Below are 13,746 nucleotides of genomic sequence, written 5' to 3'. Positions count from 1 at the left end.
AAGCGTGATCCTGAATAATTTGGCCTAACCTAAAAATAAAATAATAAACAATTAACAAACGCAACCCCTCCAAAACCCCACGCCGCTTCGTCTCCTCCACCATTCTCCGCTTCCCCTTCCCTCCTCCCTGGCGGCGGCCGCACCACCCGCAATGGCCGCCTCGGCGCCGCCGCCGCCGCCGCCGCTGCCACATGCGCACTCCGACAGCGGGGAGGCCCCCGTTTCCCTCTTCATCGACACCGACCTCGGGACCCGCTTCGCCCTGCTCGCCGCCGGCGACTCCACCATGCGCGACCTCAAGTGTAAGACCCCCCTCTCTCGCTTCCTCCCCCTCTTCTCAAACCCGCGAGTAAACTCGACTGATTTCGTGTGTTTGTCCTGAGCGCAGCGACGGTGGCCGCGGAGCACGCCACCGCCTTCCCCGACATCGGCCCCGTCGCCGTCAAATCCTTCCAGGTCCCTAACTCATGGCTTTGGGAACTTCTATTTATTTTCAAGGATCGCTTTATGTGGTTATTTACATTTCGCATATATTTGGTTGATTACATCTATCATATATTAGGGGGGTGAGTTGATGTTTCAGGGATGTTTCGGTGGAGATTTTGATCAGTGTTTTTGTTGGCGATCAGGTGTTTTAGTCGATGGGGTTTGTAGAAACGCTGCCAACGTTTAGAGTATGGGTACCTCGATTTGATTTGTATTTACTTTGATGCACTGTTGTGCTCCTCTGATCCCTCGATGTACCCTGCTACCATAGGTCCATGGGTTTTGTTTGGACATAGGAGTAGTTCTTCCACGTAATCTTCCCTCTGTGATGGTTGTTTTGTTTCCATCCCATCATGTGAACTTCGAAATGGAGATGTTAATGTCTTTGTATTGCAATGCGTGACAACTTAGAATGTGTGTACTGTGTGTCACACAAACTGGTACTGTTGTAAAAGAATGCATGCTTATAATTATTGGATGATGTATATTTTTATTCAGACAGTCAGAGCGCGCGATGTTTCCTCACAGTATTGGACCATATAGCTTGCATGTGTAATCTTGAAATGGTGCAAATGATAGTGTAAGTTTCTAAATTAGTGTGTTTTTCACCAGGTGCGACGGAAGGGTGCACTGTATCACCTCTCTGATTTGATGACAATAAGGAGCGCCTTCGCCAAAATCAAGGCTGGATGCTTTCTGCATGTTAAGATGACAGTGGTAGTGACAGATAGTCACTGTTGCAGAGACACTTCAATGGAGGATAGAGGAAAATCCAGTGAAGGTTGTCCTGGAGCTGAAGTTCATGTGGACAAGTGTGTTCTTAAGATTCCTGCGCTGATACCACAAATTGCAAACCGTCGTCTTCCTGGGCTGGAAAATTCCAGCACTGCTGGAATGGAAAAGAAAAGGAAAAGGAGTGAACCAGAGGCTACCAGGGAAGTTGTTTCTGCTCAGGAGATGGTGAAACCATCAAGTGGAGCAGTGGAGGTACCAGGATCCATTGGTCAAGTCCTGCTTCAGAAAAACAACCAAGAGCTGCAAGGTAATAAAACCCATGGATTCTTTTTCATGACATGCTAGAAATATTATAGGTTGGGATTTTCTTTCTTTTTTGGAGGTACAAGAAAATTGGATACTGTGTGACGTCCTTTGTGCTTGTATTCAATCGTAAAGATTGTATAATATGGTTGATTTTACCAGTCATGCATCTTGGTGTCCGAATTTTGGCTTTGATGCACGTCCTGGACAAAGAATGCAAAATTGGATTTTTGAAATACATGTATATGTTGCCTCAAACACTTATTATGCTCTTATATTTCCTCAAATATCTGAATTATTTTTGTTTCCCAGGTGATGGTGCATACAATGTCGAATTGACAAGCAGAGACAATAGTGGATGTGAGGGGACTAAGCACGTTCAGTTGATGAGTGGTGCTCAGGGAGCTACTGATCTGGCTTCTGATCAAGGGATTGATGATCTTGTACATAAGGCATATAAAGAACCAATCACTCGATATATGACTAATTCTTCTGGAGTTGTAGCTGGTGCAGAAAAACCTACACAAGGAAGACGTGATGAAGGTGCTGTTGAAACAAGTAAAATGGAGAAAGCCAGCACAAGCAAAAGCATCTTGGAGGAGATACAGTCAGCTGGCAATCCTTCTCAAGGCAGGAAGCGAAAGAAAGCAAAGAAGGTTAATTCTGTTGACATGGCATCTCTGGACATTGCTGATCAGTGTGGAACTGAACATGTTCAGTTGATGAGTGATGCTCAGGCAACTGCTAATCTTGTTGCTGATCAAGGGATTGATGATCTTGTACATAAGGAATACAAAGATCCAACCATGGGAGATATGGTTAATTCTTCAGAAGTTGTAGCCGGTGCAGAAAAATCTACAAAAGGAAGACATGATGAAAGTGTTGTTGAAACAAGTAAAATGGAGAGCGCCAGCACAAGCAAAAGCGTAGCGAAGAAGCGAAAGAAAACAAAGAATGTAAGTTCTGTTGACATGGCGTCTCTGGATATTGCTGGAGAAAAAGATCAGTGTGGTACTAAACATGTTCAGTTTGTGAGTGATGCCCAGGCAACTACTAATTCAGTTGCTGATAAAGGGATTGATGACCTTGTACATAAGGACTATAAAGATCCAACCATGGGAGATATGGTTAATTCTTCTGAACTTGTTGCCTGTGCAGGAGAATCTACGAAAGTAAGACATGATGAAAGTGGTATTGAAACAAGTAAATTGGAGAAATCCAGCAAAAGCATCTTGGAGGAGACACAGTCAGTTGGCCATACTTCTCAACAGAAGAAGCGCAAGAAAGCAAAAAAGGTTAGTTCTGTTGACATGGAGTCTCTGGATATTTCTGGAGAAAAAGATCAGTGTGGGTATGGAGAGAATTTAGTCAAATCAGATAAGCTTGCTACTCAAGGCAAGATTGTTAATGACCCTGTTGATCAACATATCTCAAGCAATATGCTATCAGAGGGTCCTAATGTAATAGAAAACCCATGTGGTGATGGGAGGCGGAAGAAGAAGAAGAAGACAAAACATCACTCAGAGTCGTCAAAGGATGTTGGTCCTACTCATGATGTGACAAAATCATTGATTACAAATGAAATCTCAATACAAAACACAAATGTTTCTCCCTTAGATCCAAAGCAAATAACACCGGCCACAACAGGAGTAGGAACAATTGGTCACCAAACAAAGTTTGACGTAAGCCTGGATGTAGCAGCAGCAAAAGTTATTGATGAGGTATTGGCAGATTTAAGATGCACTGATAACACAAGTAAGGATTTGGATCAATGTCAGTTATCAAAACAGAAACACCAGGGCAGCGATGTACTTGGAGTGCATGGAAACACTGTGGATAAAGGTGCCCTTAGTGCAGTGTTACCTCTGAAATATCCAGCGGCAATTCACTCTGATGCTCCCATCAGCTCACCTAGTCATAATAAGGCTAGAGGAGAAAAATTGGAAGTACTGCCAACTGCACATGACTCGTCTCATTTTTCAGGTGGTGTACCTGATGAAAATGCAAATGCAGAACTAAGAGAATCTGTTTCTTTGAGGCCTTCTGACAACACAAGTGTTTCTAATAATATTTCAACTGAAAATGTTGTAGTGCAAGATGATGACAAAAACAAAGCCACTAAACGTCAGAGAAAGAAGATTTCCCTAAAGCATGTCCCTACAGATAATGATAAAACTATTCAGTCTTTGGATGAGCAAGTTAACCAGGTTGCTATTGAGGACTTAAACGGATCAAATGCTACCAAAGCAGATTTAGTTCAAGGAGGGTCTGTAATTGATGGTCCTGCAGGTACTGTTGAAAATGTACAGAAGAAAAGCAGGTCTACCAAGATTCGTACACCTAAAGTCCAAAAGGCTAACCCTTCTGCACATTTTGAAGATAGTAAATCCGCCAAGGACAGCCAGGGCAAATGTGTAAGTTACATTGGTGAGAGTGGGACCCATAGTAATGACACTGCAGTAGGAGCTCCAACACAATCGTTTGCAGTTCAGGAAGATGCCACAGCTCTCAGAACTTTAACCCCTAGTGCTCTAAAGGGAAGGAAGAAATCTTCCAAGACTGGACTTCAGAGTCAGAATGCCTCTTTGGATCATGGTTCTGATGTAGATTTGATGAACTACAAGGCTGAACATATTACAGCTAGTCCTAAAAAATCTGCTGTTGCTGTTGAACCAAATGAAAAAATCAACTTCCTCGACCATTTTAGCCCCAAAGGGACTAATGATCAATATGTTTCTGCAGAAAACAAAGAAAACGGCAGAGAGGAAACTGTAAGAGAAGTTGAGGATGAAAGTAACAAAAGAGAAGTGGATCTGCAGTCTCAGCTCGCTGATAATGCCAAACCAAATGATCTGCTACAATCGCATCATATAGAAAAAACTACATCAACTAATAATTCACCTGGTGATGTTGGTGTGCCATCTGATTCAACACAAAATGTGGACATAGCAGATGGAAATGTGAAGAAAGGTAAGCAGAAGAAGCGAAAAAAGAAATCAGATTTGCTCAATTCAGTTCCCCAGAAGGTGGATCCTAACAGTGATCATCGAGACATTGACAATGGTGTACAAGATTTTTCGTTTTCTGTTGCACAGGAAGGAAGAATGGAGCATGACAGGAAAGAGAATAACAATAATGTAATTTGGAACAGTAGTATGCTGACACAGGACCCAAAAGATGCCACATGTGATAGCAGAGTAAAGAAGCTCAACCAAAGCAAGAGTGGTTCTGATAACCAGGGTAATTTGCCAATTGATAAGGATCATGCGCTTATGGACAAAGGACAAAGAAAGTCCAGTTCTCAGACAAAGCCCCATGCTGAGAGTAAAAATTTTGACAGGTTTAGCAATGGAAAGGCAGATCCAAATTCTAAGTCTATAAGAAATCTTGTTAAGAGCTTTTCCATGAGCCCACCAGCATCAAGTGACAGCACACAGGGCACACCACAAAATAGTCGATTTCGACTAGCAGCTCGGAAAGTTCCAAGAAAAAGGTATGAGCAAACCAGTGGCAAATCCAAAAAAGACAAAGGAACTGGTACAATTTTCAATGATGCCAGCAGTGATGGCTCTGATGATGAATTGGGCATCGGAAGTGAAAAGGCTGCCATTGAAACTTCTTCAGATGATGCATCCTCATCAGCTGACTCAGGTGGGAACCTCATTGAAATAGTATCACTGAACATGCTACTTACCAGTATTCTCTCCGATTGCATTTGCACTTTGTTTTTCATTTGTTTAACCGTGGAATAAAAAACTATGCCCTCTTTGTTTATCTCTTATACTTCTTCTGGAAAATACCCTGTTCTATGCAAAATGCAAAAGCGATGAATTAAAAGAAAGTTAACGAAGACTTGATTATTGAGAGAACTGATCATACAACAGCTAGTGTTGCAATTTATTTTCGTACGTTCACTTGGAATTCCTGTGTTGATATTTCTTTGGCTAGTATTATGTTCTATGTATCTTCAGAATATCATTTAATATTTGTAATGCTGGTTTAGTGCTATGGTGATTACGATATGGAATGTCAGGAGCAATGTACTCTTTGTTTAGAGCAGACTTTTCATGATATATGCCTTGGGATTCTGATTCAGTGTGATTAATTATGAAATATTTTCTAACAGTGCATCTGATATGCTACCTAGCTTGCTTATGAAAGTGATCTAATTGATGTGACAGGTATTTCATCTGCAGCCCATGATAGTGGCGAGCCTGATGACGATGGCAATGCATCACTGTAAGTTCTCTAATTTACAAAGAGAATGGTCTGGTGTAGGAATTACGTTTCCTTCGATTTTGTTTATGTACTCCCTCCGTCCCAAAAAAAGTGAATCTAGGACTAGATGTGATATATTATAGTACAACGAATCTGGACAAATGTATGGATTCATAGTACTAGGATGTGTCACATCCAGTACTATGTTGGTTTTTTATGTGACAGAGGGAGTAATGTAGATGAGCAGGTACAGATATTGTATGGTACTGAATGTTGATGATCGTCAACAAATTGAAACTTTAGGATTTGCTGCTCCAATGAGGTGCACACTGGTTTAGGATCTTTCGCTATTGTCTCAGTGACATGTGGGCCTTCATCGAGTGGCAAATCGTTCTTTGGTGATGCAAATTTCAAAACGTTTTTCACATTATCAATAGCGATTTCCAAAATTTTATAGAATCACCTGATATATCTGTCATGAGAATCACTTAGAAGAACAAGGCTACCTTCTGGTCTTTTGCTCTAGTTGAAGACCGCTGACACGTTTTCTTTTTATTTCTTACCATTTGTTCAGATCACAGAAATCTCGCAAAGGGGGGCTTGGCTCCATCCTCAGAGGCTCTTGTAGTTACAAGAAGGCAAAGCAGAAACAAGCCGTGCAATTGGATGACACCGAGGTTCCTGATAGCCAGCCAATGGACATTTTCTGAGACTGAACTTGATACTTGAAAGAAGAAACACGGACAGCTTTGGTTTTCCATTATTTTCATCCACCTGATTGCATGCCCTGGAGTTTGAGCATTGCATATTAGTATCCCAACCAGCCTTGATACCATGTAGTGGAAAGAAAAATGCACTTGGCTGATTCTCATGTTACCACACGGCTTTTCTGCTCCTTGAACTAAATGTTTTGCCAGTTACTACCGTGGCTATTTTTGATAACCGAGTGCAGTGTGCAACAGCTCGGGTTTTGTGTAACTTACAAACCCCAGTTACCACCACCATATAGTAGTAATTTATCCTTCAGGTATCGTAACAATTTCTGCACAGAAATTTCACAAACTTTTAGAGTCTGATCTGACCTGACTCCATGGAACATGGATTTAACGGACTGGTTGTATTTGCAAAACCAGGCGTTGCAATTGTCATGACGCGTCAAAACCTGCATCAAATCAAGTGACAAGCAAAGAATGTCCCATCCTGACGAGGTAGGTTAGCGAGCGAGTTTGCCTTATCATGACGAGCGATGTTGCATTGCAATTGCATTCACATAGTGTTCAAAACATGCAAAATTAGGTAAAGAAGAATGGTTAGGGTTAGCTCATATAGCTGCAGAATCTACTAATTTGTACAATGTAGCTGGTAATTACAGGGAAAGGTTCCTCTTCACTAGCATGTCCGGTACAAAGTGAAAAAACAGCACTGTCAAACATTATATCACGGAGTGCGATCATGGCTTGTCATTTGCGCTTCTGGATCTTCATCTCTGACGTTTGCCGCCTTCCCCATGGACTTCTGGCTGAGCATTCTGGCAATGCCGCCTCTCAAGCTTTGAGATTGGGACCCATTGGTCGATTGACCGCCACCCACCGTCCTCTCAAGCTCAGACAAGAGCTGCTTGACAAGAATATCGAAGCGTCGCTTCGCGGTAGGGTATCTTGATATCGACTTTGTGATCCCTTGCAGTCTTGAAGCAAAAGAGTAGGAGCAGAAGAATCAGGGAACATCAATCATGGTTATATGGCATGCATCGGATCAGAGATTCAGAGGGTGAAGGGGAGTGGAGTACCTGCGAGCAAATGCGTCTATTTCGGCCTTTTTTCGCTCATCCAGTGATGGCACATCGGGAAGACTGCCCTTGACGCGATCAGGGCCACCAATCAACAAAACTCGCATTTTGAGATATTTTTCCTCCTCTTCTGTAAAATTCTCGGCTTTAATTTGTTCTTTGATGACCAAAAGAGGGTCAAAGAACCATTCATAGAGTGTATGTTTAGGCCTATTGTCAGATGTAATCTCAGAGCCATCACCTGCAAGTTTTTTCAAAGAAAATCAGAGTCAAGGGCATAACACATCCCTCTCAATGGAAGAAAATCAATTTTCTTTGCTGCACTTACTTAAGAGTAGGCCAACAGAATTAGCTTTTGCGGACCGAAGGAGTGCATTAAGGATTACATATGCTGGTAAACCAACATTAAGAACTCCAGTGCCAACTTTTCCCGACTTTGTCTCTTCGATATCTTTCATTGTTATGACTCCTTCATTAACCAAAGTCTCCCCTTGGTGCTTGCATTCGACAAATAGGTGTTCTAGCAACTGCAGAGTGGAACCGTTCAGTTAAAATGTCCATATTCCATAAGTTCAAATATTTGCAGGATGCATTGATCATTGAAAGTTAAAAGATCGAATGACCTATTTCAGGCATTGCAAAAGGTAATTTGGGTTCAGAAACCGCAACACCAATAAGCATAGTCATTACAATTTACCAAATTGATCTGCTAATGAATAGCACCAAAAGATCACCTTGAATGGATTGAAGTCTTCAATACTGTTCTTAAAAGATGTAACACGTGCTGGAGGTTTCTTTCCCTCTTGCTTTTCTTTGTTGAATGAGGTTGGCCTGGATAAGCTACCTCCATGTGAAGAATCTTCTCTCTTCCTATATTTCAACCTAAAGTGTTCAAACATCAGAACCACAAACTTCAATTATTTAGGATATGGACTAAAGGCTTATGGTTGGTTATACCTCGGAAAACAAGATCCCGGTGCCATGTCAAGCACATCATTTGTGTATTCATCAAAGATGGACACAGATGAGACAACATAAGATAAGCCCATCTTTAGGGAGGATTCCTAATATATCAACAAGAGTAAGTTCCATCACTAACATAAGCTAAATATTTTCTTTAAGTTACCATGAAAAATACAGTGACATCAGCATACTTGAAAAGGGAAAGTCTAGCCATATGGTCATACCTGATAAGCCACGACTGCACCAAATGCGCCTAAAGGAATACTGGATAGGATGGAGGCGAGAACAGCTCCCACTACGGCAAATGGCCAGAGAAGAATAGCAAGACCTGCGAACGGCACACAAGCTGTCTCCAGAAAAGGTCCCTCTCTCCCAATCATATCCTGAATCAGTCGTTTCCATCCTTTGAAAAGCATCACAGGGCATTTGTAGATGGCAATCAGCGTGAACATTATACCATCCAGTATGAGTCCACATGCAGCAGATAATAAAGCACCAGGAATATCGAGCAATCTGTAAGACAAATGTTCCTCATTTTATATATCATAATTCCTCACACAACAAAAATATTATTCATAAAAATGCCACCTACATGTATAGCATCATGTTTCCCTGAAAATGGCATAGCATTTGGGGATACTTTCACCTTAAAAGCTTAGAGGAATGTCTGAAATGCTTTTTTGGCTTTGGGAATGTTATCTTAAGTCAAGTAGAAAGAGTGTTACTTGCATATTAAGCTTAGGTCCATAAGATAAGGAGGAAAGAGGAGGAGGAAAGATGATCCAGAAAGGTTGGCGATTATGAGTTGTGATGGTAAAATACTAAACAAGAACCGGAAGCATACCTTATCTCATATGGCTTGTTATCAGGAGGTGCCTGAAGACGAAGATCGTCCATAATAGAAAAATAGGAGTGGAAAAGCAGGTCTTTCACGTCCCTGACTATCGTACAGCTCCCAGTGATAGTACTCCACGTTCCATCCTGCAATTTGAGATAATTAGCACATGAAAAATAAAAGTTTGTAAAAATGAACATGGAGAAAGAAAAATTCTACCACAAAACAATGAACAAACGGCTTTTCTTTTCCTTTTCCAACCGCACCAAATGTTGCCATTATCGGTGCTAGAAAGCCATACACCAATCCAGCTAAGATGCTTCCAGGGATGCCAACTATCAACCATAAGATTAAGGTTGCAGTGGCAGCAATAAGGAGCAGAAGCTTTACTACAGGTCCTACCAGCTTAGTTCTGTCTTCAAGGAAAAGGACACAAAATATGAGTAATATCCTGATTAATTACATGAGACGGCTAAAATACAGGGGAAGAATATGCAAACTGTACCTGATAATGCAGTAGTAAGTCCAAATCACATGCATGGGCCATAAGCCCAGGATTAGCGCAGATAATCCAATTGCCATAATAAGGCATGCCCAAGGGCATATCAAAATACCTTGCAGACAAAAATAATGTGAAATGAGGATAGTACATCAAATTTTAAGATAATCAAAACAAAGATGAACACGCCAATAGCTGACGATATGTAAGTAGGTAACAACAGAGCAGCATTGTATTTTTTTTATCATGTAACTAGGTAACAGCAAAAACTAATGTAAATTTGTTTTTTTCTATTTTTTCCTTCTAGCAATCATAATGCATGCAAAGCTACCAATTGTAGCAAATCCAGCCAAAATTTTCGAACAATAGAATATCTATAGTTACGGTTAAATTGACATGATTAATTGAAACCACGCCATTCAGCAATTTGATCAAATAACTGCTCATTTTACAAATACTACTCCAAGCCAAGTCAAATTAATTTGATTCTATCACAACTAAAGTCAGAACAGCTTCCTGTCGATGGTTGGTAAATTGTAAAATGATTATTGTTGCTGATCTCTAACTAGATGCTCCAAGAAAGAGCAGAATCAAGCATCTGATCCATAAAAGCAGAACAGAGACCAACATAAAGCAACCTCATAAGGCCAAGAAAATGCACACTGGTTGCACTCATGGCCCTCCCCCCCCCCCCCCCCCCCCCCCCAAAACACACACACACAATTATTCCCAAATGAGACTTAACACACATGGAATCAGTTCAAAAATTACCAAAATGGACAGAGACAGAAGACCAGCAAGCCACCTTTGATGACCCCCAGGATGAGGAGGCCGCAGAAGTAGGGCAAGAACTTGAGGAAGCTCCCCAGGGAGGCCCAGAACCCACTTGGTGGCTCCATTGGCAAACTCTCTTCAGCCTCCTTCAAACCCAACCAACAGGCAAGAGGCCAAGAACCAACAAAGCCCCCCGAATTCTGAACAGCAAACGAAGTTTCAGGCTAACCAAGATCCTCACAAGCAATCTTGCCTCCAATCCAAAACGCAAGAAGCCAAGAAATGTTACCACATCTTCTCGGGAGGAGAACCTGCAGCAAGGCTTATCAAGAACCGGCCATCATCCATCCGAGATCAAAGGATTCAGCAAAAAGGAAAACTCTGAAGATGGATGGACCCAAGAACCAAACCCAGGGCAAGCAAAGGACAACCTAGGGGAAGCTGCCAGCAGAGTGAGTGAGCAACAAGACAGGAGGAGTGGGGCCTCCTCCCTGGTGAGTGGTGACACACAGGCTGTGCTGCTGTTGGCAGGAGCTTGGAGAAACTAAAAGGAACAGCAGGCAGGCAAAGAAGTTGTGGATGTACACCGGACAACAGCAACAATGGTAGTAGCCTAGTAGGTGCCAAGAACCAAAAAGAAACTGCAGCTCGATCCACCGGCGCCGGGAGAGAAAGGAAATGGTGGGAAATGATTAACCGGGCGGAGAAAAAACCGACATGAGAAGAATCTGATGCTAGGCAGGAGGGGAGGGGAAGAGAGGAAGAAACTTAAGCGCGGATTCTTGCTTTTTGGGCTAGGAGGAGGAAGGGATTAGGATTATGCTTGTGTACTTTGTGCAGGTTCTCGGTTGGTTTTCGCCTTTGTTTAGTGGGAGCTTTTCGAGAGAGAGATCGAGGCGGTCGATGTGGAGGAGTGGAGGATTTTTGCAGTTGGCGGACGACGCGCGAAGGAGGGGAGGTGGCATCCGCGGCAAAGACACGGCGCGGTCGACGCGTGGCAAAATCATTAGTACTATCACTATGCAGTACTATGCACTACTAGTACTAGTAGTACGAGTACCTTAACCAGTTAACCCGACTGTGCACCAGAATCACGTTGAAAAAATTCGCTTGCAATGACACCGTCCGTGTCAAAATATAAGTATTTTTAAATCTGGATATAGTGTCTAATATACTACTTTAACCAATAATATCTATAAAAGTAAAATATTTTAAATAAAAAGAGTTGCATATTATGAAGTTTGTTTAATGATAAATATAGTAACATCAAATTTATATGATTAATCTTTCTTAATTTATCGCTATTAATAGTTAAAATTTTAAAGTTTGACTTGGCACTATTCTAAAAATGCTTATATTTTGAGACGAACGAAGTACTGATTTGGACTGTCGTGGACGGGGCTCACGGATGAACAACTGGATCGAGTGCTAAGGACATTTTTTTTAGTAGGTAAAAGTATGAAGGACTTTTGACTGGGATCCTGTTGTAAAAGCAGCAGTTGTGCTTTACTGTCACGCCACGCCTGTATAATGTTTACATTATTACATATTATCGGGCCATTGTTTCCATTAGCATACGCTTCTATCAGACTATCACCGTGCCGTGTTTATGTAAAACGGTGGCGCCATAACCCACCCACTCAGTCACTCGTGCCTAACAACTTGGGGAAAGGAGTTGAGAGTTTAGAGCTTTGCCGACATGCTCTCGCAGCAGTTTTCAGAGCAACTCGTCCCTTTTATGGATACGCGTGTTATTCCCTCCCTTCCTGAAATTGCAAAGAGAGAACAGATACCCGCCGAAAATGCAGAGCAGTGCCACCGGATTCGCCCGGAGAGGAGAAGAGCATACATGAAACTAGCGACGGGAGTGGATCATAGGGATGCATGTGTACCTTTTTCTTCCAAATTCGATATAAATAGTTGTAAAATGCTTTGCCAATCCGACCAGTGGCTTAGTTGTGGAGTGGAAAGGCTAGTTGTGGCCCGTGCTGCTGGCTGGCTCCGCGCCTCCGCCGCGTCGGCCGATGGCATATCTCTCGTTTTCGCGACGGACGCGGAGGTAGTAGCTAGCCGAGCCGAGCAGGGACGGAGCAGTACAACTAGCGGCGGCGGCCCAAGGTGCTCACGCGAACACGTATATACGTGTCCCAAGTCCCAACCACGGTGACAGCCATAGCCCATAGCCGTGGCGCGTCGCGGAAGGAACGGCGCGATATACCGCGCGAATACGCGATCCACTCGACCGCATCGCGCGTTGCGTCCTACTCCCAACCAAAAGTACTCGTGCGTCTCCGCGAAAGCAACGGATCCAACCGCCACCATCAGCGCGGCGGCGAATTTGGCAAAGCCAAACCGATCGAAATGACACGACCACTCCACACGCCCTACCTGATCATCGCTTCTCTCTCTCTCCCCCTTTTTTTTGGCTGAGTGGAGAGTGACCTAATGGGCCGGCCTTTCTGGTGCGGGAGCAGGTGGTTGCATTGCGTCAACCCCTGCGTGGAGACAGCGTGATGGCGCAACGACTTCGGGGAGGGCCGCGACGGGGCCGGTCAGTGCCAGCAGCAGGCGGATTTGCCATTACTGGATGCAGATTACAGTTATTCCTGTTCACTCTCCTTCACTGCTTCACAGGGTTTTTCTTTGAAACGAACAGCACCAATCTTCTTCACAGGGTTGAGTAGTAGTTCTACTGTCCTGCAGGGTGCACTTTTACTCTCTTAGGCCCGGTTTAGTTTGCGAAAAGAAAATTTTCGAGTGTCACATCGATCGTTTGACCGGATGTTGGAAGGAGTTTTCGGACACGAATAAAAAAAACTAATTTCATAACTCGCCTAAAAACCGCGAGACAAATCTTTTGAGCCTAATTAATCTGTCATTAGCACATGTGGGTTACTGTAGCACTTATGGCTAATCATCGACTAATTAGGCTCAAAAGATTCGTCTCGTGATTTCCATGCAAACTGTGCAATTAGTTTTTGTTTTTATCTATATTTAATGCTCCTTGCATGTGTCCAAAGATTCGATGTGATGTTTTTGGAAAAAACTTTTTGAAAACTAAAGTGGGCCTTATACTCCCTCCGTCCAAAAAAAACATTCCTAGCATTCCAAAGGAGAATTAGTGGAGATAGAGAATGACTAAAA

The 13,746-nt window shown here is 42.7% G+C and overlaps 2 protein-coding genes across 8 annotated transcripts; one reads left to right on the top strand and one right to left on the bottom strand.

Annotated features, from left to right (window-relative positions):
• Window positions 1-98: 98 nt before the first annotated feature.
• LOC4336201 (uncharacterized) lies at window positions 99-7,257 on the top strand. Of its 2 annotated transcripts, XR_010741136.1 has the most exons (7): window positions 99-302; window positions 389-456; window positions 1,099-1,528; window positions 1,837-5,175; window positions 5,706-5,763; window positions 6,317-6,769; window positions 6,876-7,257. XR_010741136.1 is itself a non-coding variant. In XM_015779895.3 (6 exons), the coding sequence occupies exons 1-6, from the start codon at window positions 152-154 to the stop codon at window positions 6,450-6,452; spliced, it is 4,182 nt and encodes a 1,393-aa protein (XP_015635381.1). In that variant the 5' UTR covers window positions 99-151; the 3' UTR covers window positions 6,453-6,772. The 2 variants fall into 2 exon arrangements, 1 of the variants encoding a protein (XP_015635381.1); XM_015779895.3 differs by lacking the exon at window positions 6,876-7,257 and having other exon boundaries at window positions 6,317-6,772.
• On the bottom strand, window positions 7,040-11,039 carry LOC4336199 (uncharacterized membrane protein At3g27390). Of its 6 annotated transcripts, none has more exons than XM_066310155.1 (11): window positions 10,892-11,039; window positions 10,634-10,802; window positions 9,835-9,943; window positions 9,549-9,741; window positions 9,339-9,475; window positions 8,719-9,007; window positions 8,489-8,595; window positions 8,266-8,413; window positions 7,860-8,058; window positions 7,532-7,772; window positions 7,040-7,429 (listed from the first exon to the last, which is right to left on the bottom strand). In XM_066310155.1, the coding sequence occupies exons 2-11, from the start codon at window positions 10,725-10,727 to the stop codon at window positions 7,180-7,182; spliced, it is 1,767 nt and encodes a 588-aa protein (XP_066166252.1). In that variant the 5' UTR covers window positions 10,728-10,802; window positions 10,892-11,039; the 3' UTR covers window positions 7,040-7,179. The 6 variants fall into 6 exon arrangements, with proteins under 6 accessions (XP_066166252.1, XP_066166253.1, XP_015635382.1 ...); XM_066310156.1 differs by having other exon boundaries at window positions 10,600-10,802; window positions 10,892-10,988; XM_015779896.3 differs by lacking the exon at window positions 10,892-11,039 and having other exon boundaries at window positions 10,634-10,881.
• Window positions 11,040-13,746: the final 2,707 nt, after the last annotated feature.

Source organism: Oryza sativa, chromosome 4 (assembly GCF_034140825.1).
Source record: "Oryza sativa Japonica Group chromosome 4, ASM3414082v1".
Taxonomy (NCBI): Eukaryota; Viridiplantae; Streptophyta; class Magnoliopsida; order Poales; family Poaceae; genus Oryza; species Oryza sativa.
Note: the sequence above shows the minus strand (reverse complement) of the source record. Positions and strands in the feature narration are given on the sequence as shown.